Source organism: Drosophila serrata, unplaced genomic scaffold (genome assembly GCF_035046125.1).
Source record: "Drosophila serrata isolate PLE 108 unplaced genomic scaffold, ASM3504612v1 contig_209, whole genome shotgun sequence".
NCBI lineage: Eukaryota > Metazoa > Arthropoda > Insecta > Diptera > Drosophilidae > Drosophila > Drosophila serrata.
The window spans coordinates 69,425-91,647 of NW_028257107.1; the positions used below are offsets into that span (position 1 = coordinate 69,425).

A 22,223-nucleotide genomic window follows, 5' to 3' on the forward strand; every position below is an offset into this window, starting at 1 on the left:
ATCCGGCCCGTTCCGACATATATACGAGTGAGAGTATATAGAAGGCTAACTACAAAGTTTCATTAAGATAGCTTCAAAACTGAGAGACTAGTTTGCGTAGAAACGTACAGACGGACAGAAGGACAGACGGACAGACGGACATGGCTAGATCGACTCGGCTGTTGATCCTGATCAAGAATATATATAGTTTATATAGTCGGAGGTGCCTCCTTCACTGCGTTGCAAACTTCTGACTGAAATTATAATACCCTGCAAGGGTATAAAAATACTTATTGAAAGAAAAATATATTTACGAACGGCGGAGATATAGACAGTCGAAAAAGGAATTTTTTTAGGTAATGGTCGGATGGTGTACATGCTGCACACCACATTTGTTATCCTAAATAGGAAAACTAAATTTTTTTGCGCAAGTGGAAAAGTTAAACTGGAAATTAAATTGAATTATATTAAATTTCTTTATTTTTTAATTCCCAAAATGAAATGTTACATAAGGTGAAGCCATCTGGTGGCGAAACGAAATTCGCCAGGTTTCCTAGTTTAAAATTAAAGTCAACCTTAATTAAAAAACTTTAATACATTTTTTGCCAAGTTTATGGGTTGTCCTTAGAGAGCACGCCGAAGTTAGCTCCCTTTCTTGTTTTTATTGATCAATGAACCACTTTTAATTAAAAGTTCATAGATTCATTATTTTATAAATTTTAAATTATATATTTTTGTGTTAAAAAACCATGAAGTTATGGCTATTTTAATTACAGTCACCTATACATATTAAATCTACAGCTTTGCAGTTACATTTTTAAATTCACAGTTTTGAATTTTCCTGTACATATAATTATCGAGTACAAGCTAATCCTGTGGCTCCATGAAAATTATTTCTTGATGTGAAGTGTAAAACATCAGAGTTGTTTGGAAATCATTTAGAGAAGGAACAAAATTTCAAAGATTTATAAAATAAATAAAAAAAATAAAGCGTAATATAATATGCACACTAAAACTTTGCGTCCGTTAAACATAGGATATACAGGGTGCGGCACGAAAACTTGCTGATTTTAAAGGGTTATAAAAAAAAGTAGTTGACATACCATTCCAAATTTTTTTTATTCTTGTAACACACCTTCTGAAGTTTTTATTACACAGTTTTGAAGATTACATCGGACAAGTGATGGCCGCCGTTTTCAATGCACTAAGATACCCGATTTTCGAAGCTCAGCTGAACTCTCTCAAGCATATCGACGGGTATCTTTGCGATTGCTTGCCGAATGTTATTCTCCGATGAGCTGGATGGGATTTTGTCACATTCCCCGCTCTCCCTGAATGTTTTCACCCACGAAACAATCGACTGCCTGCCAGGAACGCGACCTGCAGAATAAATGTTGAGTTGAGTGGCAATAACGGAACGACCATTGGAAAAGTAAGCCTCGCAGGCAAATGCGCTCTGCTCTTTCGTCCAATGCATGATGTCGACTGACTGCGGAGTAGACGAAACTTCAGGAATTCCCCTAAAATATGAGACACTCCCCACCCTTACCCGACCACTCCCCGCCGCTTGGCGCCAAAAACAAATAAGCAAGTTTTCGTGCCGCACCCTGTATTTAATTGTTTTTGAAGAAATTTCACACTTATGAATACAACCGTAAATACCATTGGTAATACATATAAAAATAACCCTCATTTAAGAGAAAATCCAGAAATAGGATATGTTAATTTTATAGAAAATAAGGAAAATAAAAAACTGTTTACTGTTAACTTCGGGGAAAATAACTATGAAACTAGTAACAAAGACACTACGTGTGTATATAAGAAAAACGATTAACTGAAGAAATTGTACATTTAGAAATAAATCAAAACGATAATGTAAACTCAGATGAAATCATAGATCCTTTGGCGATATCACAATTATAAATGAAAGTAATATGTCCACGGACTATGAAACCTTTGGAGGTTAATTTTGGAGGAATATCTAAATCAACAAAAGTAACTCGATCAGACAGATCTATACATATCTAGTAGATATGACTGGGCCCATAATTAATTTATTAAAGAAAGTGTGTTTTTATAGTGACATTGCTCTAAAATGCGTACACGAAAGACAAATGCACGGAAATGCACTGCTCGATGTAGTGCGATATAGAAAAGGCACCTCTTAGACATAGAATGACTTGAACGAAGATTCCTTCCATTCAGAACCTGAATCGGTGCAATTGTAACGATCAAGAGAATAGCAGAACTTATCACACAAGATTTGTAAAGAGGGGTACACCTGTCTCCACTGCTTTGAGTGATGCATATGGACGACATATTGAAAGCACTCAACATTTTACGAGTAAAAGTGGTAGACGACGTAGTCCTACGAACGTCTTTGAATTGGGCATAAATCCAGTTAAAACTAATCTTATCTCTTCAAAGATTCATAAAAACCACAGATAGATAGTATAGAAGAGGAGCTATTGCAACAAAAGAAAGCTATTGGTTAAATTGTATTCGAAGCTGTCATGGAAACAAAACATCAACAAAAGAGTCAAGAAAGCAAGCATAGCATTCTACTCCTGTAGGAGGATGTTCGAAAAAAATAGTAAAATTACTTAGGGCTACAACATCCAGAACCTTACTGAATGTCATTTTAAGCATACATAGCAGGTTAGGTTGTACCGGAAGGCCCTTCTGGGGGCCAAGCATAGACGAGTTTGGCCCTTATTTATCCGGATGTTATTATCATTGGACCTGGAGAATGTTAGGCGGTATTAAGGATTGAGGCAAGGATTGAACGAAAGTACTTTACTTGGCGTCCTATTGGAGGCATATGCTAGTGGGGCACTTACCGATTAGATGCTCAAAGGGTTCGGTTGCCTCAGATTCATTACATTTCCTGCAGTTGCCGTTATTGGTAATGCCCAGCTTGACCGCATGCGCAGCAGCCAGGCAGTGACCTGTGAGAATACCCACCAACAGTCTTAAATCTAACCGAGGTAGATACAGTACGTAGGGGCTCAGTTTCTCATTGCGCTCTATGCACATGCAGGTTGCGGAATTCCTCCTCCGTCTGCTTTTTGCTTGTGCGTCTGCCCGCCTCTCCAACTCGCTTTGAATCGTTCTTAGGGAGACGGGGACATTTTCTCAGTTTATCATTGCGCTCTATGCACATGCAGGTTGCGGATTTCCTCCTCCATCTGTTTTTTGCTAGTGCGTCTGCCCGCCTCTCCAACTCGCTTTGAAGCGTTCTTAGGGAGACGGGGACATTTTCTTTTTTTATCGCTCGCCAGTCCGAATCCGTCCTTTTGCAAGTTCGTCTGCGGTCACGTTGCCATCGTTGCCCTGATGGCTGGGAACCCAATAGATCCGCACTGATGTTGTCGTGCTTAGAATATCTACTGCGAGGCCTTAGCTAGCATTACCCCGGACAGAGCATGCGGCAATGCATTATCCGTTGTACGTTATAATACAGTGCCCATTGCACAGACGACACCCTCAGCTGGAGGGTTCTACCAGCCACACCTTATTTAAGGTTCATCCTACTATTTTTGACTTAAATTCGTCAACAGCTATTTTTTCAACCGGTTCTTTGGTTAATTCGACGAATTTGACTGCTGTCGATTTAGTTTTTGAGCATTAAATTCGGGTATGGCATTAGAGATTTTTTTTATATAGGCCCGTTGGGAATGTCTGTCATTATGCTTTCTATAGTGTTTAATAAACTTATTAAAGACTCTGAGTCTCCTTTTCCTCTTTTCTTTTCCTGTGTTTCTGTGTTATTACCACAGAAATGGTATGATACTTCTTCGTTTTCTGCCTCTGATTTAAGGGTTTCGTCTGTGTATAGTTCAGTTGGTTCAGTTTGAACCAATTCAAATTTGTTTGTACCGATATTTCCAACTGAAAATATTCTTTTATAAAAAATAAGTTTGTTTGAAGCCTATTCAGAAGTGTTGATATTTCTGTCCAATGCTTCTTATTTAAATTCGCCCTATTTTCGTATTATAGTCCGTGCTTGGTTAAAACACTCTACTACAAAAGACGCTTGATTGTTCATAGTTGCCTTTTGAACTGGCCCGTGCTAAAGCTAGAAACACACGATGCAAACAATTTGCAGCAAGTTGATTGCTGCAAACAAATTTGCACGTTTAAACACGAGTGAAAACATTTTGCTGCAAACAAAAAACTTGCAAAGTTGTTTTGCAGCAATATTTGTTGCTTGTCGTCTGTATACATTTTTTGACAGCTATCTTGGTTGCGTCAACTGTTTGCTTGTTTGCATGTGCTGTTTGCTTTCAGTCGTAGTATTGCAGCAAACAAAGCACAATGTGGTTGTTCCAAGACCATTTTGTCGTGTTCAGTGAAGCAAAAAGTCTTTTGCATATGTATTGGTATACACTCACACGCATAGGCAAGCGTCTGTATTGCAGACGAAATATACATATATATATATAAAAAAAAAATTAAAATATATATATGTATATATATATATGTATATATATGGGCAATTCTCTGGAGAACGCAACCGTGGCCATAAAATTAAAAGTCAGTAAATGTCTGTTTTTCTTACATATGTATGTATGTTTATAGCGAATATATTGAATTTAACGAAAATAAGCTTATTTTACATTTATTCATAAAATATTTCGAAATATTTCAATGCAAAGTCGAAGGCGGGGAAATTTCTGTTTCGAACATTTCTACCGCACGTTTTGTTTTGATTATGTCTTTAAATGGAGAGTCACTATGTATTGATATTCCCACTTTTAAATCTTTGTTTACATTCAAAGAATATAAAGGAAAGGTAAAAGAAACGATGCGATACCCATATACGGTAAATTTTCAACAGAAAACATAAAAGAAAACAGCAAGAGTCTCTTGCTCAGAGCGAGAGCGAGAGAGTATGAACTGTTTCGGTTGTGCTCGCAACGAGAGCGCAAGAAAAAAATAGTTCGACAGTTATTTGCTCTGCTTGCAAGCAGTGTCAATAAAAAATAAAAACACGTGTAGACAGTAACGCAATATATTGCACGCAATAGCCATGCAAAAGTTTGCGTGCAAAACAAAAATTTATTGGAGCAAGAAATTTTCTTGCAATATTTGCATAGGTGTAAACATTTGTGCAAACTTTTGCTGCAAATTATTTTCAACTTGCTGCAAATTGTTTGCATCGTGTGTTTCTAGCTTAACGACTTATACGATTTTTCAAATTTATGCTTCATTTCGTTTATCTTTATCTTATCTTATCTTACATAATTCGTTCTACTCCCCTCCTAGGACTTGTTATAAACTATGAAATTATTAATATCTAAGCTGAAATTTATCTAGGATCGACCTAACGTCAGATATGCAGAGCATTGGCTGCTGCTGGGTTCTCCCCATAAGCTTTTTGTATGTCGTCTTTTCCATGGCTTGGAACCACACTAAGACTCCGTACAGCAGGGTTGGACCACTAAGCAAGAAATACATAGAGGAGTCAAACAGTACCAAAAAGTACTATCACAAAAATGGCTAAGCCTGGAAATATATTGTCAGACAAAAAAAAATTAAATTAAAATAAGTAAGTATTGCTGTGACGTCATAAGCAAGTGAGCCGCCGCTTCGGCCCACTGGCTGTGGCCGTCCGAAACCTATGAAAAAGACTGCGAACAGAAATTTGCACACGCATACAAACGTGTGAGCGCTTGTACACATATACACAGAAACGAGAGCACAGCGCAAAGAAACGCACACCTGCTCATCCTTACACAGCCGATCTGCCACTGAAAGGTGAATTCTTGTTGTGCTCGGTTTCGAACAAATGCTTCGAACTCGAAAAAGCCGAACGCACTCTGGGGTTCTAGACATATCGTTCGGGTGCTCTGGGGTTCCGGCTCAGCCGTTTTTGTGATAGTCCTTTTTGGTACTGTTTGACTTCTCTATGTATTTCTTGCTTAGTGCCTGTACGAAACCAACTTACATTGCCGTGCTGCTAGGCGAAAGCCGTTCATATCTGATATCAATAAAAAAACATACAAACGTGCGAGCGCTTGTACACATATGTATACACAGAAACGAGAGCACAGCGCAAAGAAACGCACCCGTTCTCATCATTCCACGGTCGATCTGCCACTGAAAAGTGAATTCTTGTTGTGCTCGGTTTCGAACGACTGCTTCGAACTCGAAAAAGCCGAAGGCACTCTGGGGTTCTAGACATATCGTTCGGGTGCTCTGAGGTTCCAGGCTCAGCCGTTTTTGTGATAGTACTTTTTGGTACTGTTTGACTCTCTATGTATTTCTTGCTTAGTGGTTGGACGCACCACTAATATGTAGACCCAGTGCATTAGTGCGGACGAGAGACCTCATGTGCTGCTGAGCATCTTCCAGGATGCATATAGCAATAGTGGCCTTTTTCACCCTCTCTAGTACATTAGGTTTCCATGCCAGCTTGCTGTCCAGTACAGTGCCAAGGTATTTGAATTATGTTGTATTGATCCAATTTGAGATATAAAAATTTTTATGTTACTTTACAATTTTGTGTAAATTGTTATTCAAAACGCACAAAAGCTGCTGGACCTATACATCAGAAACGATGTGGGCGGATATCAACAAGGAATACGCGCTCGGAGTCTTTGTAGACATATTCGGGGCATTCAACGACGTAAGCGCAGACGAAATAATGGACCGCCTTGGAACGACCAACACGCACCCGGCCATCAACTTTTGGATAGGAAATCTACTAAGTTGCAGACGGGTACAATCAGATTGAGGCACCGCTTTCTTGGTGAAAGGAACGCACATAGGCACACCGCACGGCGGAGTCCTATCACCCCCCTATGGAATCTAGTGGTCGACGACCAAATCAAAAGGTTCGAGACGAAGGCCCCGAAGATAACAGCCTATGCTGACGACAAGCATAATTATCACGGTAGTCTGTCCGTCGACCCTAAGTTAAATCATGGAATCAACTCTTAGGTACCACCATGGATCCCCCAAAGATCAATACAACGAGACTCACCCGGAAAACATAATTCAAATACCTTGGCACTGTACTGGATAGCAAACTGGTATGGAAACCCAATGTACTAGGGAGGGTGAAAAAGGCCACTATTGCTATATGCATCCAGGAAGATGCTGATGTTGAAAACTAAAAAAGTTATAATTTTTAATTGTATTAATGTCTCGATCGCTCGAAAATAGTCAGATTTTCATAAAATTTTATACAAAATTTTAGAGTAATATAAAATCGTTATATCTTAAATTTGATCAAATTCTGTTGAAAACTGAAAAAGTTCTAATTTTTCATTGTATTAATTTCTGGATCGTTCCTATGGGAGCTATATGATATAGTAGTCCGATTTTCATAAAATTTGATACAAAAATTAAGAGTAATATAAAATGGCTATATCTCAAATTTGATCGAGTTCTGTTGAAAACTAAAAATGTCATAAATTCTTTATACCCTTGCAGGGTACGCAGTGAAGGAGGCACCTCCGACCATATAAAGTATATATATTCTTGATCAAGATCAACAGCCGAGTCGATCTAGCCATGTCCGTCTGCCCGTCGGTCGGAGGTGCCTCCTTCACTGCGTTGCACATTTCTGACTGACATTATAATACCCTGCAAGGGTACAAAAACATAAATAAGTTGGGCGGTGAAATTAATTGTGAATTTGTGTAAATACTTTTGACCACTAGCCGTTTGTATCAACAAGCAGCGCATGCGCCATCTTCCACCACACCTCTATAATTGAGATTCTCAACAAATTCGGTTGCCTCGAATTTTTCGCATTTTCTAAAGGCCTCTGTGCCCGATAAGACTCTACCCGCCTACAACTGAGAATGTTTTTTATTGCTTTTTTTTGACGGCTAGGCTACTTATTAGCGGGTCTGTTGAATGCCCACACCAAGGACCAGTGAGAACTTGTGGCTACTAGCAAATGTAGTGCCGTCTCCACTAATTTCTCTTTGGTGCAAGCATGCTGGTTAGTCGACAGTAGTTTCTCCACATCGTTCCTTAAGTGTAGGTCCAGCAACATGCAGGAAGCTGCCAGGAACCGCTTCTTTTCCCTTTCTTGCATCACTAAATAAATTATAGTAGGGCGACTTTAGTTTGACGATAGCATAGCCCAATCCATCGCTCCCGGACTAGAGGTAGAAAACTGCGATATTCGACTATAGTTAATTTTTAAAAATCGATAGTGCCATCAGTAGTGCCGATAGCGTCATCGATAGTACAGCTTGAAAACAAATTTATTATGAAGGAATACAAGAAAATTATAAAGTACTGGAAACCAGATGTCTTCCTTTTATGTAACATTTCGTTTAGTGATTTTTATTTTTGTTTTTTATTTAAAAAGTAATGGAGCCACTTTAACTTTTTCATTTGCGCAGCACAATCCCGCCGCTTCTCTGTTGAACTTTAACGCATTGCAATATCGGCATATAGTCGTCATTGGTCCAATATCTATATTTTCATAATCACTGTAGTTCTGCGCTGATGCCAATGATCTTCGTGTCCTCACGCGTTTTATCAATAGGGGACTTTCTCTTATTATATTTTGTCTATCTTTGTTTAAGTTCTGTAAATAAACGTCGTCCCTTTGGACTATAACTCAAATGCACGATCCACATAATTAACATATTTCAACTTACCACCTTAAAGACAAATGCCTACACTTAATTTAATTTATTGTTTCCAATTGAAATGTTAGGAAACGACTACTCGATACATTGGTTTGTAGTAAATGCTATATATCAGCTATGGATATCACGCTATTCTGTTGAACGGTATAAAAAGTATCCTATATCCGTTTCCTGGCTCAAAGCTCTAAGCCAATTTTCACCCAAATAGGTCTGGCCGCGGTGGATGTGTTGTCACAGATTACCACAGATTTTTTTGTTGTCGATATGGTGTCACAGATTACAGATGACGTTGACAATCGTTACGCACGTTTTATAAAATATGCAAAATTAAATATATATTTTTCAATCTTTCTGAGAGATTTTCTTAATATTTGTTTCCATAAGAACCTTGTACAGGAAACTACAAAAAAAAAAAAATCAGCCAAATCGGTCGTCGTTTTCATGTTATGTGGCGACAACGATTTTAACCAAAAGTTTATATTTAGAACATTTTTGTCCTTGAGTTGGGTTTGCCTCAGGCAAATATTTTAATTTGGCCCGCCTTGCTAAAGGATCGTTCCTTTTCTACAGACGTATCAGGAATGAGTTATTTGCCTTTTAGTGTTAATTTTATCTAATCGTAAGTTATCGAATTTGTTCATCGGTCGCTGACACAAAAAATCAAGCAGAACAGTTAAGGACCCTTCGATGGGGAAATTTGCCAGTTAATTTATCTTCATTGACTACATTAATATTCTTTGCATAGTTTTTTCTTCCAAAGTTTGAAGCGGAGGTGAAAACTATCGATGGGATCATCAATAGTGGATAAAATGTAAAAGAAGATTTCAACTTATAACTGAAAATGTTACACAAATCTTCGTTTTACGCTCAGCTTACACTCGGTATAGTTTCACGAACTGAATTTTGTACATTACTGGAGCTGCCACTTTAGTCACACATTGGCAACAATATAACAAATACAAAACCAATATACCACCAAACACTAGAATTGGAACAAGATAAAATTATTATACTACCAAAACTTTTCCATCGTTGTATGGTCCAAGTACTTTACAGAATTTGCAAATTTTATAATTATTACAATACAATTTATTTTTATACAACACAATTTTATATAATACAATTTATACAATTTTATTTTACAATATAAATACACTGAACACTGTAGACTCTTTAAAAAAGTATATTTACCATTATCTGTGTTTTTCCAGACACGAAGAACAGCTGCTTGGCTTGCAGCCAAAATGAAATCTGATGGTCATTCAGTAGCGGTTCTGTCCGGAGATTTAACCGTTGAGCAAAGACTAGCTGTTTTAGATCGGTTTCGTTCCGGACTTGAAAAAGTACTTATAACTACAAATGTGTTATCAAGAGGTATTTTATTTATTCTAAAGTCGACAATTGAAAATAATCTACATTGTCACTACTTGGTTTTAGGTATTGACATAGAGCAAGTTACAATTGTGGTTAACTTCGATTTACCAGTTGATGTTCGTGGCAACGCTGACTGCGAAACATACTTACATCGAATTGGGCGTACCGGGCGATTTGGTAAGATGAGTTTATACTTTAAAGTTACTATTGAAACTAACATTTTTAAGAGGCAATGAATGATAAACACAGGAACAAATCTTCGATTTGAAGTATAGCCATATTTATTTTTTTTTATTTTTATATTTATTTTGGTAATAGTTTTATCAAAATAGGAGGACTGCTATAGGAATTATCTGTAAATGTAACATAAAAGGTAAAATTGTTAAGGTAATTGATGTAGGTTAAATGTAATGAAAATCAACTTTACTTCGATGTTTTTCTACATTTACTTATAACCGCTGAGATGTAGGCATTTTTCACGAAATTAGAATAATTATACCCTTGCAGGGTATTATAATTTCAGGCAGAAGTTTGCAACGCAGTGAAGGAGTCACCTCCTATCAACAGCCTGTCAGTTTTTCCGTCTGTCACTCTGTCCTTTTCTACGCAAATTAGTCTCTTAGTTTTGAAGCTAGCTGAATGAAACTTTGTAGGTAGTCTTCTATATACTCTCATTCTTATATATGTAGGAACGGGCCGGATCGGACGACTATATCAATAGCTGCCATAGAAACAAACGGACAATTTTTACAAAAAAATGTTTACTTATTCAGTTTTCAACAGAAATTGAACAAATTTGAGAAACCCGTTTTATATTATTCCTCAATTTTGTGTTAAATTTTATGAAAATCTGAATACTATTTCATATAGCTGCCATAGAAAAGATCAATAAACTAATACAATTAAAAGTTGTAACTTTTTCAGTTTTTAACTGATTTTTATCAAATTTGAGATATATGTAGCTCTTTTATATTATTCTAATTTTATGAAAATCGCAAGACTATATCATATAGCTCCCATATGAACGATCATAAGATATAGAGGAAAATACAAAACTGTGAATGTAAAACTGTAAATATAATTATATATAGTATAGGTGAATAAAATGAAGGCAGGTATAAATTTATTGGTTTTTTAATATATATAATTTATTTTTTATTCATAGTGATCGAAGTTTTATCTTCAAGGGTATATAAATTTCAGCGTGCCGAAGTTAACTTCCTTTCTTTTTTTTAATTTGTTCAAAATCGGGTTCATTTAACCGAAGTAAATATAGTTGCTTACTGTTGGCTAATAATTTTTATTAATACTAATACGTTTTATTTTATATTTTTTTTTATAGGAAAGTCTGGAATTGCTATAAACCTTATAGATGGAGATAAAAGTATGAGCGTATGCTCCGCTATCGAAAAACATTTCAAAAAAGAAATTAAAATTCTTAATACGGACAGTGCCGATGATATTGAAAAAATTGGAAGTTAAGCAGGCTACTGACACAGTTAAACAATTGTACTATTGTATGAAATCACATCATATTATAAAATCATACTTTTCATTAGGCAGTTATTGTATTAATTAAATAAATTTCCTACCAGACTAATTGAAAGTCTCTTTATTGTTCAATATCGTCATATACTAGCAAAAAAAAATATTTAAAGGAATGCATCTTCACATGGTAAGACTCTAACCGACGACTCTTCCGCCGTTTCGGTATGAATAAAATCTATGTCAGTACACTGTGATCAAAAGGTACAATGATCCTGATGCATCGAGCGAACACCACGGAATGGAGTTTCTACTCAGTTAACTCGTCGACTGTTGAAGGGGTAAAAAACTGGGTAAAAAAGAAAAACACCCTTGTTGCAAACGAATTCGGTAGTAATAATTTTTGAGGCGGAGCCTAATGCTTATTTGAAATAGCCTTAGCTGGTGTATGTGGAGAAGCTACCGCAGCTTTCTCGCCCACCAATGCGGTAGGGCTAGGATCGTGGGCCTTAGTAGCACTGGTGGTGTAGGATGTGGTGGTAGTTTTATATGTGCATGATATGATTCCACTGAGTTCCAGGAAATGGTCCTTGAACTGCACCCGCGGTCGGAGCTCGAGTCTGCTGGAGGAGGAGTCTGGTTGCGTTTAAACTTCTAAATGTGCTGAATGCCTTTCTATTTCTTAATATACCAGCTGTACCCTGCCACGTTTCTCCGTGGCATATTGTGGTTGCACGCATATGAAATAAGTCAAACAAAAGAGAATAATTTTCAAATTAATTTAATTCTTTCATACTTGTTAGTATTCAATATTCTTCTTTTCTCCATTCTCCGCGTAAATATAAAGACTATCTGGTTTTCCGACACGGGAACACGCAACATATAATTGTCCGTGTGAAAAACAATCTGCATCCAAATCTAGACCATACAACTCCCGCCATCTTCAGTTGACCGTCTCCTATACAGAGGATATCCATCGTCTCCTGTTACGGTGTTGGCTGCAAATGCTCGAGGATATCGCTTGGAACACTTCCCGTCTACCATGCATTGTGAATTTGGGTTGAGGGTACCACATGGGCCATTGATCATGTTCTTGATGACAACTGCATGCAAATCCGTATCAACCTCTGTCCGTGGAATCTCAGCGCATATCACATCGTCAATTTCGTCTGGAGTAATTTTATCATACAGCCAAATCAGTATGTGCGCATGCGGCAATCCTCTCTTCTGCCATTCTACTGAATACATCCAGCACCGCACAGATCCAAAAACTCCATGTTTCACAATGAAATCCATCAGTGACTTGAGCTTTTGTCTGAAAATACGGGCTGTGATGTCATGCCTATCCCTATACGATTGTCCAGGAAATAACAGCTGTACTATCTCGTCCCAAGCTGGATTGCATGTGAAGGTGATAAATAAGTCTGAACGGCCGTAGCAACGAACATATGCCATGGCATCTTGAGCATATTGCTGCATGTGGCGTGGACTACCTATGTATGAGGATGGCAAAATCGTGAGCTTTCCAACGTTGGTCGTATTACGGTCATTCATCACAGCATCCCGCAAATGGATATATTCCTCGGACCGAAGTTTCTTCTGATTCAATCGGAGGAACAGCAAACGTTCTGTTTAAATTTTTGCATACATATCGACAATGAAACAACTGACATTTCAATATATGATTGTCATGATTGGTATGAGTAAAAGTTCATCGCGCTGCACTTTTTAATCGTTTCTACACCATTGACTGGATCTACCATCCTCACATTGAAATGGTATCCATCGGCACCATCCCAGGAGATGAGTGGATACTGCAAAGCATCATAACAACGGTGAGTTTCTGCGACGTTTACCAATCGATCGTTTCGTCGATGGAGAATAATATCTCGAGGTTGGAACTGATCCCCGACTATGACAATTGCCACTTCGTCTATAGTTGGAGCATTATATCTCCTGATGTGTTCTCCAGCAGGCGTTTTGTCTGCATGCATCATATTGATTGCTGTTTTGAGCAAACGCAACAAATTGTTCCTTTCGTGAAAAAGCGTCTGTAGCTGCGAAATAATGTGCCTCTTCAGCAAGGTATTGATTCCATAACGTGCATCTACTTCATCTCCATCATCGCCAATGAAGTGCATTAGAAAAATTTTGTGTCCGCTGTCTGGGAACGGAAGCAGGGAACCTGCTTTGTGATAGATTTGTGCTTTGATTTTAAAAGTTGGCATGAATTGCGCATTTTTAATTTCCGCACCAAATGACGTTATTTGGGAGCACAAGTTGTATTTCCTTATGTTTAATGCACAAAGCGTTTTTTGTGCTGCATGAGATATCAGGTTGGGAGGTGCATAAACTAATTTCACTTTATTAACCAAAGACCAAAAGACAACCGTTTCTAGCAATCTAACATCAGCAACTGACTTTTATTAACAGCAGCAGAGCTAGAGAACAGAGATTTGGTAACTTCATGTTACTGAGCTCTTGTTTACATTGTATATTCTAAGAGAAACGGTTCGGGAGATGCGAATTTAAAGAGTTTGACCGAACATCCCGGCCGCCTTGAGAATATCATCTTTCAACAAGATTGTGATGCAGTGGGGAGTACTGCCAGCTTATGCACAGGTCGGCAGCATACACCAATCCTAGTTCGAATGTGGGCCACTCGGATTAGCGCATCCAATGCGCCCAATCTTCCATCGCTGAGGAGGAAGGTTGTCGTCGTGGATGATAACCATAGTGTTCGCCTTGATGTTTGCCGATGGTGTTGTCCATTTGGTCCGAGCGCGTAGTTCCTGTAGATAGTCGAATGACCACCGACGCCAAAACTTTTGCTTTCTTGCGGTCACGGCGTCGAACCGTTCCAGACTGGTCGCATGTGTTAACGAGACGGGACTTTCTGGAAGAGAGCGAAGAGACTTTCCAACTAAAAAGTGCCCTGCGGTAAGTGCACCAAAATCGTTGGGATCTGGAGATAGCGGAGATAACGGACGCGAGTTAAGAATCGCTTCAATTTCGGTGGTTATTGTGCTGAGTTCTTCGAAGGTGAATCTTGAATTCATCAACGTTCTGTAAAGCAGACCTTTCGCGCTTTTCACCGCCGCTTCTCAAAGGCCTCCAAAGTGAGCAGCTCTGGGAGGGATGAAATGGAAAGTTATGAAATCGGTTGACAAATAAGATGAAAAACTCTTGCGTGGCTTTGTTTTCAAGAAACTCTCGTAGTTCTTGAAGATGGTTGGCAGCTCCAACGAAGTTGGTTCCGTTATCGCAGTAGATGTCTGTTGGGATCGACCGCCGGGCGATCATACATTTGAGTGCTGCAATAAATGCCTTGGTGGAAAAATCCGAGACGACTTCTATGTGGACTGCTTTAGATGCCAAACAAATAAAGACAGCGAGGTATGACTTGGTTGGACCCTTTCCTCTGATCCGAAGATACGTGTTGAATGGTCCGCAGAAGTCGACGCCACACTTGCTGCGGCAGGACTCGTTCTAGAGGAAGTGATCCCATGAGTTGGTTCTCTAGTTTGGGCCTGAACCGAACGCAGGCGATGCAGGAGCGCACCACTCGACGAGCTAGATCCCTGGCATTGATGATCCAGTACTCCAGACGGATGAGAGCGACTAGAGCCTTCGGACCTGCGTGACAATTCCTCAGATGCAAGTGTCGAACATAAATCCAAGCAAAGTGCGATTTGCTTGGAAGAAGCAGCGGATTCCGCTCAGATTCAGGAATGTCAGCGTTCTGTAGTCGTCCTCCAACTCTGATGAGAGCATATCCTGATGAGCTGTCGAGAAATGGAGTTAAATACTTTAGCTGACTTGTAAGTGGTTTAGCCTTCTGCAGCGAGCGAAAGTCTTCAGAGAAGAACTGTTGCTGCATGTTGTAGACGATGCTGAATAATGCGCGGCGAAGTTCTTCCGGCGTTAGCGATGGATCGACACCTTTGACTCCTCTTGACAGGTCGGCGAAGCGAAAAACGTATGCGATGGTGCGAATGCAGCGAGTATATGAACTAATGTGAATCAACTGTTGAAGAACATGATTGTAGTGACATGACAGTAGTGCTGAATGTGCTCCTACGTTGCTCTGGATTGATAGTAGCTGGATCGATATCAATGATTTGCGGTGTGGTTGGCCATTGGGACGATGGTTGGGTCAAGAACTGTGGGCCTGTGAACCACATTGATGCTGCCAGCTCGGCTGTTGTAGTTCCTCGCGAAACAATATCTGCCGGGTTGGTCGCACCCGGCACAAATTTCCACTGACCATCTGCGGTCCATTCTTGAATTTCGGAGACTCGATTTCCGCCGAAAGCTGAAAGTGTTACTGAGTGCTGTTTTAGCCAGTGCAGCACAATTTGCGAGTCCGTCCAAAAATATGCAGAGTATCTTCTGTCCGCTAACGGGGTCCTTAGCTTCGCATACAATTGGCCTAGCAAATGTGCTCCGCACAACTCCAGTTTCGGAAGAGATTTTTTCTTAACAGGAGCTACTCTCGACTTAGCAGTCAACAGATGCACTGCGATAACTCCCGTCGACGTTTCTGACCGTAGATAAAAACAGCATCCGTAAGCTCTGATTGATGAATCACAAAATCCATGAAGTTGAAGTGATCGAATCTTGTGTTGGAGACAGTAGCGGGGAATCGACAAAATTGAGACAGTTTCGAATGACTCTAGGCATTTGCTCCAGGCCGTGTGTATGTTTTCTGGAACGCTCTCGTCCCATGACAGGCCAGCGAGTCAAAGTTCTTGAAGAAGTATTTTTGCGACAACAACAAGCGGTGCGAGCAATCCAAGCGGGTCGAACAAGGTGGATGCAATGGACAAAATACTTCTTTTGGTGACTCTCGATGACTGATTCTTTGGTATGAACTTGAAGAACCGTCTATCCATGTGCTGATTCCAGTTCACGCCAAGAGCGCTGGCTAATCCCTCTCCACACGAATTGAGTTCCTTAGCTGCGTGATTTTCCATAAATTCAGCGTGGTTTGAATGCCATTTGGTAAGCGGGAAATGTCCTCGTCGAAAAATTTCTGTGACTTGATCCTTGATAATGCGAAGTGTCGCTATGTTGTCTGGACCCGTTAGTAAGTTATCAACATAAAAGGACGTCTTTATGATGGCGGCGCCGATTGGAAAGTCGATTCGGTGGACATCGGCAAGATGGTTTAAGATGCGTGTTGCCAAAAATGGGGCTGCTGCAGTGCCGTAGGTCACTGTATTCATGTGATACGTGCTCATCGTGTCTTCTGGAAATGCTCTCCAAAAGATATACTGGTATTTGCGATCAATAATGTCGAGATTTACTTGCTTGTACATCGTGGTCACATCTGCAGTGATGACGTAACGATAGAGTCTGAACTTTAGAAGCTGTAGGTACAACTCCTCCTGGAGTGTTGGGCCGACGCATAGCAAATCGTTATGCGATGTTTGATTTGAAGTCGGACATGAGGCATCAAATACTACCCTGAGCGTGGTAGACTCACTGCTGGGTTTAAGGACGCAGTGATGGGGGATGTAATTTTTCATACTCTTCCATAAAGTCGCAGTATTGCTGACGAAGCGCTGGAGCTTTCGATAGACGACGTTCCAGAAGCATGTCGACGTGACGAGCTTAGTCGAATTTTTCATCAGCGAGAGGCGTGTTTTCTGGCAACTTCCAAGAGGAAACGTCAATGGCGAGATAAGGTTGATATGAAATCTGTGGCGTAATACAAAGATCTGCGGAGAGTACGAAAGATAACATGCGATGCTTCGAATTTACACTGGATGTCTTTCCCTTCGTAGACGAATCCGTTGTGCAAAATCGTCTGTAACGAAGTTCCCTTGGGAGCAGGAATAAAGAAGATCTCTCCCAGGTCTATACGTTCCAAATGCATCCTTTACGAGAACCAACGCAGTGGAAAGTAAAACCTGTGATTTCTGGCCGGAATGTGAGTGGGTTGCTGCTTCCAATTGTGGTGCGGTTGGGACCGGTTGATGCGAGCGAGACACGTTCAGTGAATGGTTGTTGTGCAATAAGGTATGATGTGCCTTGTGGCAGGTACGACAGCGATTTATCGATGGGCAGTTTGAGAGTTGGTGACCACTACACAGGCAATTCAGGCAGAGACGATGTAATTTAGCGACGTCAAATCGCGCAATTGGGCTGAGGTCCTTAAATTTGTCACAGCTAAGCAATTTGTGCGAGGGTTCCAGGCAGTGTACACATGGTGCGTTGGTTAGCGAAAACGACGAGTTGTGAGATCTAATTGGGGGACGAGTCGATCTTGACCGCTCGGATCCATGGGGTTGCCTAGAAGACAAGAGAAACTGGCACTGGCGTTCAAGCAGCTGGGTACACAGGCTCCAGGATGGTAGAGTGAGATAGTCCAGGGATTCGTTCCATTTTGTTTTTTTTTCTGTTGGTCGCACTTATCCATGACCACGTAAATGAGCATTGCCTCAGAAATTTGGGCATCCGAACCTAACGATGAGAGGGAACTATATAACGCGGATGCGTTGTCAATTAAGCTGCGGAGCTGTTGGGCATTTCCTGAGGCAGCTGGCTGTAGTTTAAAAATGGAAGCGATCGTTTCGACGAAGTTTAGCGCAGGCTTGTCATACCGATCCTTCAATTTTTCCAAAGCCTTTGCATAAGGCTGCGAAAGCTTCCAATGCAGATCCCCTTAAACAATTGCGGAGATGATTAAATTTGTCTATATTCGAGATTTGCTCACGGTTCAGCAGTTGCAGGAACGACGAGATAAAGTTCTTATAGTTCGAATGATTTCCGTCGAAGCTAGGCAGCGCCAACATTGGCAGTCGAGACGGCGCGCTGTAGCTTGGTGCTGCGAGATGGTCGAGCACTGTGTTGTGCAGTTCTTCTCCAAGAAGTTGCTGAATTGACAATTTTGTGGTTATGTAACTGTCCTCCAGGTTGGCACGACCATTATCTGCGGGCTCCAAGGTTTCAATTTCAGATTGCACGGAGAGGGCTTGCTTAAAATAGGACTCCAAGATTCCCAAACGGCACTGCAGTTCAGCTGGCGATTTCCTCTCTTCTTCTTGCTTGGTATCGACCATTCCCTTTATGCGTGTAATATTTCTTTTAATGTTCGAGCGCTGCCGTTTAAGTGTTTCCAACGTAGTTGTTGCTATTGCTGCGACAAGGGTGCAAGTGCCGAAAAGCTTGAGTTAAAGCGCAGCAACCAGACCTAACAAGAGCGAAGCGGTGACGAAAAGTGGCGAACTGGCAATTCCGAGGCGTGACTCCAAAGGTAGCAAAGATAACTCGAAGACTGTACCAGCGGCTGCAGTTTGCGAATCAAACAAAAACAACACTTCGTTGGGCGGAATAACAGAGCGAAGGAATCTGAGCGATCGAAGACGAGCTTCAAGACCGGGCTACACGCACACACATCAACGACGAGAAATGCGAAGAAGAAAAGCGAACAGTTCCGTTGTGTGAGCGTGTCGTTGGCGTTAGAAATTTGCGATTAGTTGACTTTATTAATATATTTTTGTATTTATTATAAACTTGCGATGATGCACTTGTGGGGTATCAGTGTTCACTATGAATGCGATTATTACGATGTTGAACTGTGATAAGCGGGCCAAGCCAATGATTTGCGGGTGATAAATCGACAATTGTTTATAAGTCAATAAATCTATATATATATAAATGCTCTGTTCGTGTCTACATCCTTCATAGACTTGAAAAGTTCTGAACCGTTTAAGCCCAAATTTTTACACAACATGCGTTGAGGTTCCAGCTCGGTTATTGTCTACTTTTGATGTTGATAGCTTATCTGCGGTTGCGAATATATCAATTTTTTTAGCGTTTCCCCGTGCCCCTACTGCTGCGCCCTCTACAGGCAGCCAGCTGAATCAAAGCATTTCCTGTCAAACATTCAAAACATATTGAAAGAAGAAACTTGAAAAGTTCTGAACCGTTTAAGCCCAAATTTTTAGAGAACATGCGTTGAGGTTCCAGCTCGGTTATTGTCTACTTTTGATGTTGATAGCTTATCTGCATTTGGGAATATATCACTTTTTTTTTCGCGTTTCCCCGTGCCCCTACTGCTGCGCCCTCTACAGGCAGCCAGCTAAATCGAAGCATTTCCTGTCAAACATTCAAAACATATTGAAAGAAGAAATTGGAGATCTAAGCTCGTGTAAAATTCTGGAAGTGTCTACGAAACCCACCCACAAAATAAAAATACACCCATCTAACACCAATGACACCCACATCTATCCAAGTACCTAAATATACTCATCATATACACGTGTACATGCTAAATCTCGACATTATTGATCGCAAATACCAGTATATCTTTTGGAGAGCATTTCCAGAAGACACGAAGCGACGTCACGGACAGTGACCTACAGTAGTCAGCAGCCCCATTTTTGGCAACACGCATCTTAAACCATCTCTTCGATGTCCACCGAAATCGAGCTTTCCAATCGGCGCCGCCGTATTAAAGACGTCCTTTTATGTTGATAACTTACTAACGGGTCGAGACAACATAGCGATACTTCGCATTATCAAGGATCAAGTCACAGAAATTTTTCGACGAGGACATTTCCCGCTTACCAAATGGCATTCAAACCACGCTGAATTTATGGAAAATCACGCAGCTAGGAACCAATTCGTGTGGAGAGGGATTAGCCAGCGCTCTTCGCGTGAACTGGAATCAGCACATGGATAGACGGTTCTTGAGAGTTCATACCAAAGAATCAGTCATAGAAGTAGCCGAAAGAAGTATTTTGTCCGTTGCATCCACCTTTTTCGACCCGCTTGGATTGCTCGCACCGCTTGTTGTTGTCGCAAAAATACTTCTTCAAGAACTTTGACTCGCGTGCCTGTCATGGGACGAGAGCGTTCCAGAAAACATACACACGGCCTGGAGCAAATACCTAGAGTTCATTCGAAACTGTCTCAATTTTGTCGATTCCCCACTATCTCCAACACAAGATTCGATCCAGCTTTCAACTTCATGGATTTTGTAATTATCAATCAGAGCTTACGGAGATATATTTTATCTACGGTCAGAAACGTCGACGGGAGTTATCGCGGTGCGTCTGTTGACTGCTAAGTCGAGAGTAGCTCCTGTTAAGAAAAAATCTCTTCCGAAACTGGAGTTGTGCGGAGCACATTTGCTAGGCCAATTGTATGCGAAGCTGCAGGCCGCGACCGGACAGAAGATACTGAATATTTTTGGACGGACTCGCAAATTGTGCTGCACTGGCTAAAACAACAGCTCAGTAACACTTTCAGTTTTCGGCGGAAATCGAGTCTCCGAAATTCAAGAATGGACCGCGATGGTCAGTGGAAATTTGTGCCGGGTGCGACCGACCCGGCAGATATTGTTTCGCGAGGAAATACAACAGCCGAGCTGGCAGCATCAATGTGGTTCACAGGCCCACAGTTCTTGACCCAACCATCGTCCCAATGGCCAACCACACCGCAAATCATTGATATCGATCCAGCTACTATCAATCCAGAGCAACGTAGGAGCACGATTCAGCACTCTGTCATGTCACTACAATCATGTTCTTCAACAGTTGATTCACATTAGTTCATATACTCGCTGCATTCGCACCATCACATACGTTTTTCGCTTCGCCGACCTGTGAGGAGTCAAAGGTGTCGATCCATCGCTAACGCCGGAAGAACTTCGCCGCGCATTATTCAGCATCGTCTACAACATGCAGCAACAGTTCTTCTCTGAAGACTTTGCGCTCGCTGCAGAAGGCTAAACCACTTACAAGTCAGCTAAAGTATTTAACTCCATTTCTCGACAGCTCATCAGGATATGCTCTCATCAGAGTTGGAGGACGACTACAGAACGCTACATTCCTGAATCTGAGCGGAATCCGCTGCTTCTTCCAAGCAAATCGCACTTTGCTTGGATTTATGTTCGACACTTGCATCTGAGGAATTGTCACGCAGGTCCGAAGGCTCTAGTCGCTCTCATCCGTCTGGAGTACTGGATCATCAATGCCAGGGATCTAGCTCGTCGAGTGGTGCGCTCCTGCATCGCCTGCGTTCGGTTCAGGCCCAAACTAGAGAACCAACTCATGGGATCACTTCCTCTAGAACGAGTCCTGCCGCAGCAAGTGTGGCGTCGACTTCTGCGGACGCCATTCAACACAGTTATCTTCGGATCCGAGGAAAGTCCACCAAGAAGTCGCTTGGATTTTTTGGCATTTAAAGCAGCACTAAATGTATGATCGCTCCGGCGGTCGATCCCAACGACATCTACTGCGATAACGGAACCAACTTCGTTGGACTGCCAACCATCTTAAAGAACAACGAGAGTTTCTTGAAAACAAAGCCACGCAAGAGTTTTTCATCTTATTTGTGAACCGATTTCATAATTCCATTCATCCCTCCCAGAGCTGCTCACTTTGGAGGCCTTTGAGAAGCGGCGGTGAAAAGCGCGAAAGGTCTGCTTTACAGAACGTTGATGAATTCAAGATTCACCTTCGAAGAACTCAGCACAATAACCACCGAAATTGAAGCGACTCTTAACTCGCGTCCGTTATGTCCGCTATCTCCAGATCCCCAACGATTTTGGTGCACTTACCGCAGGGCACTTTTTAGTTGGAAAGTCTCTTCGCTCTATTCCAGAAAGGCCCGTCTCGTTAACACATGCGACCAGTCTGGAACGGTTCGACGCCGTGACCGCAAGAAAGCAAAAGTTTTGGCGTCGGTGGTCATTCGACTATCTACAGGAACTACGCGCTCGGACCAAATGGACAACACCATCGGCAAACATCA

The 22,223-nt window shown here is 41.0% G+C and overlaps 1 protein-coding gene, 1 long non-coding RNA gene and 2 pseudogenes across 3 annotated transcripts in view; 2 read left to right on the plus strand and 2 right to left on the minus strand.

The window, feature by feature from the left end:
• The window catches only part of LOC110185353 (putative ATP-dependent RNA helicase Dbp80), a 68,251-nt gene extending 56,680 nt beyond the window's left edge, over positions 1–11,571 (plus strand). The window contains exons 3-5 of the mRNA XM_086829501.1: positions 9,809–9,971; positions 10,035–10,148; positions 11,314–11,571. Coding sequence (XP_086685627.1) covers positions 9,809–9,971; positions 10,035–10,148; positions 11,314–11,453 — 417 coding nt within the window. The 3' untranslated portion in view covers positions 11,454–11,571. The remainder of the gene's footprint in view (positions 1–9,808; positions 9,972–10,034; positions 10,149–11,313) is intronic.
• Positions 8,122–8,719, minus strand: LOC110185356 (uncharacterized). 2 transcript variants are annotated; one of them, XR_002319755.2, is made up of 2 exons: positions 8,607–8,719; positions 8,122–8,533 (listed from the first exon to the last, which is right to left on the minus strand). It is a non-coding gene; the product is annotated as an uncharacterized LOC110185356 (long non-coding RNA). The 2 variants fall into 2 exon arrangements; XR_002319756.2 differs by having other exon boundaries at positions 8,122–8,552.
• A 300-nt stretch (positions 11,572–11,871) lies between the features above and the next one.
• On the minus strand, positions 11,872–17,057 carry LOC147644230 (uncharacterized; annotated as a pseudogene).
• A 3,704-nt stretch (positions 17,058–20,761) lies between these two features.
• On the plus strand, positions 20,762–21,673 carry LOC147644231 (uncharacterized; annotated as a pseudogene).
• The last annotated feature ends 550 nt before the right edge of the window (positions 21,674–22,223 follow it).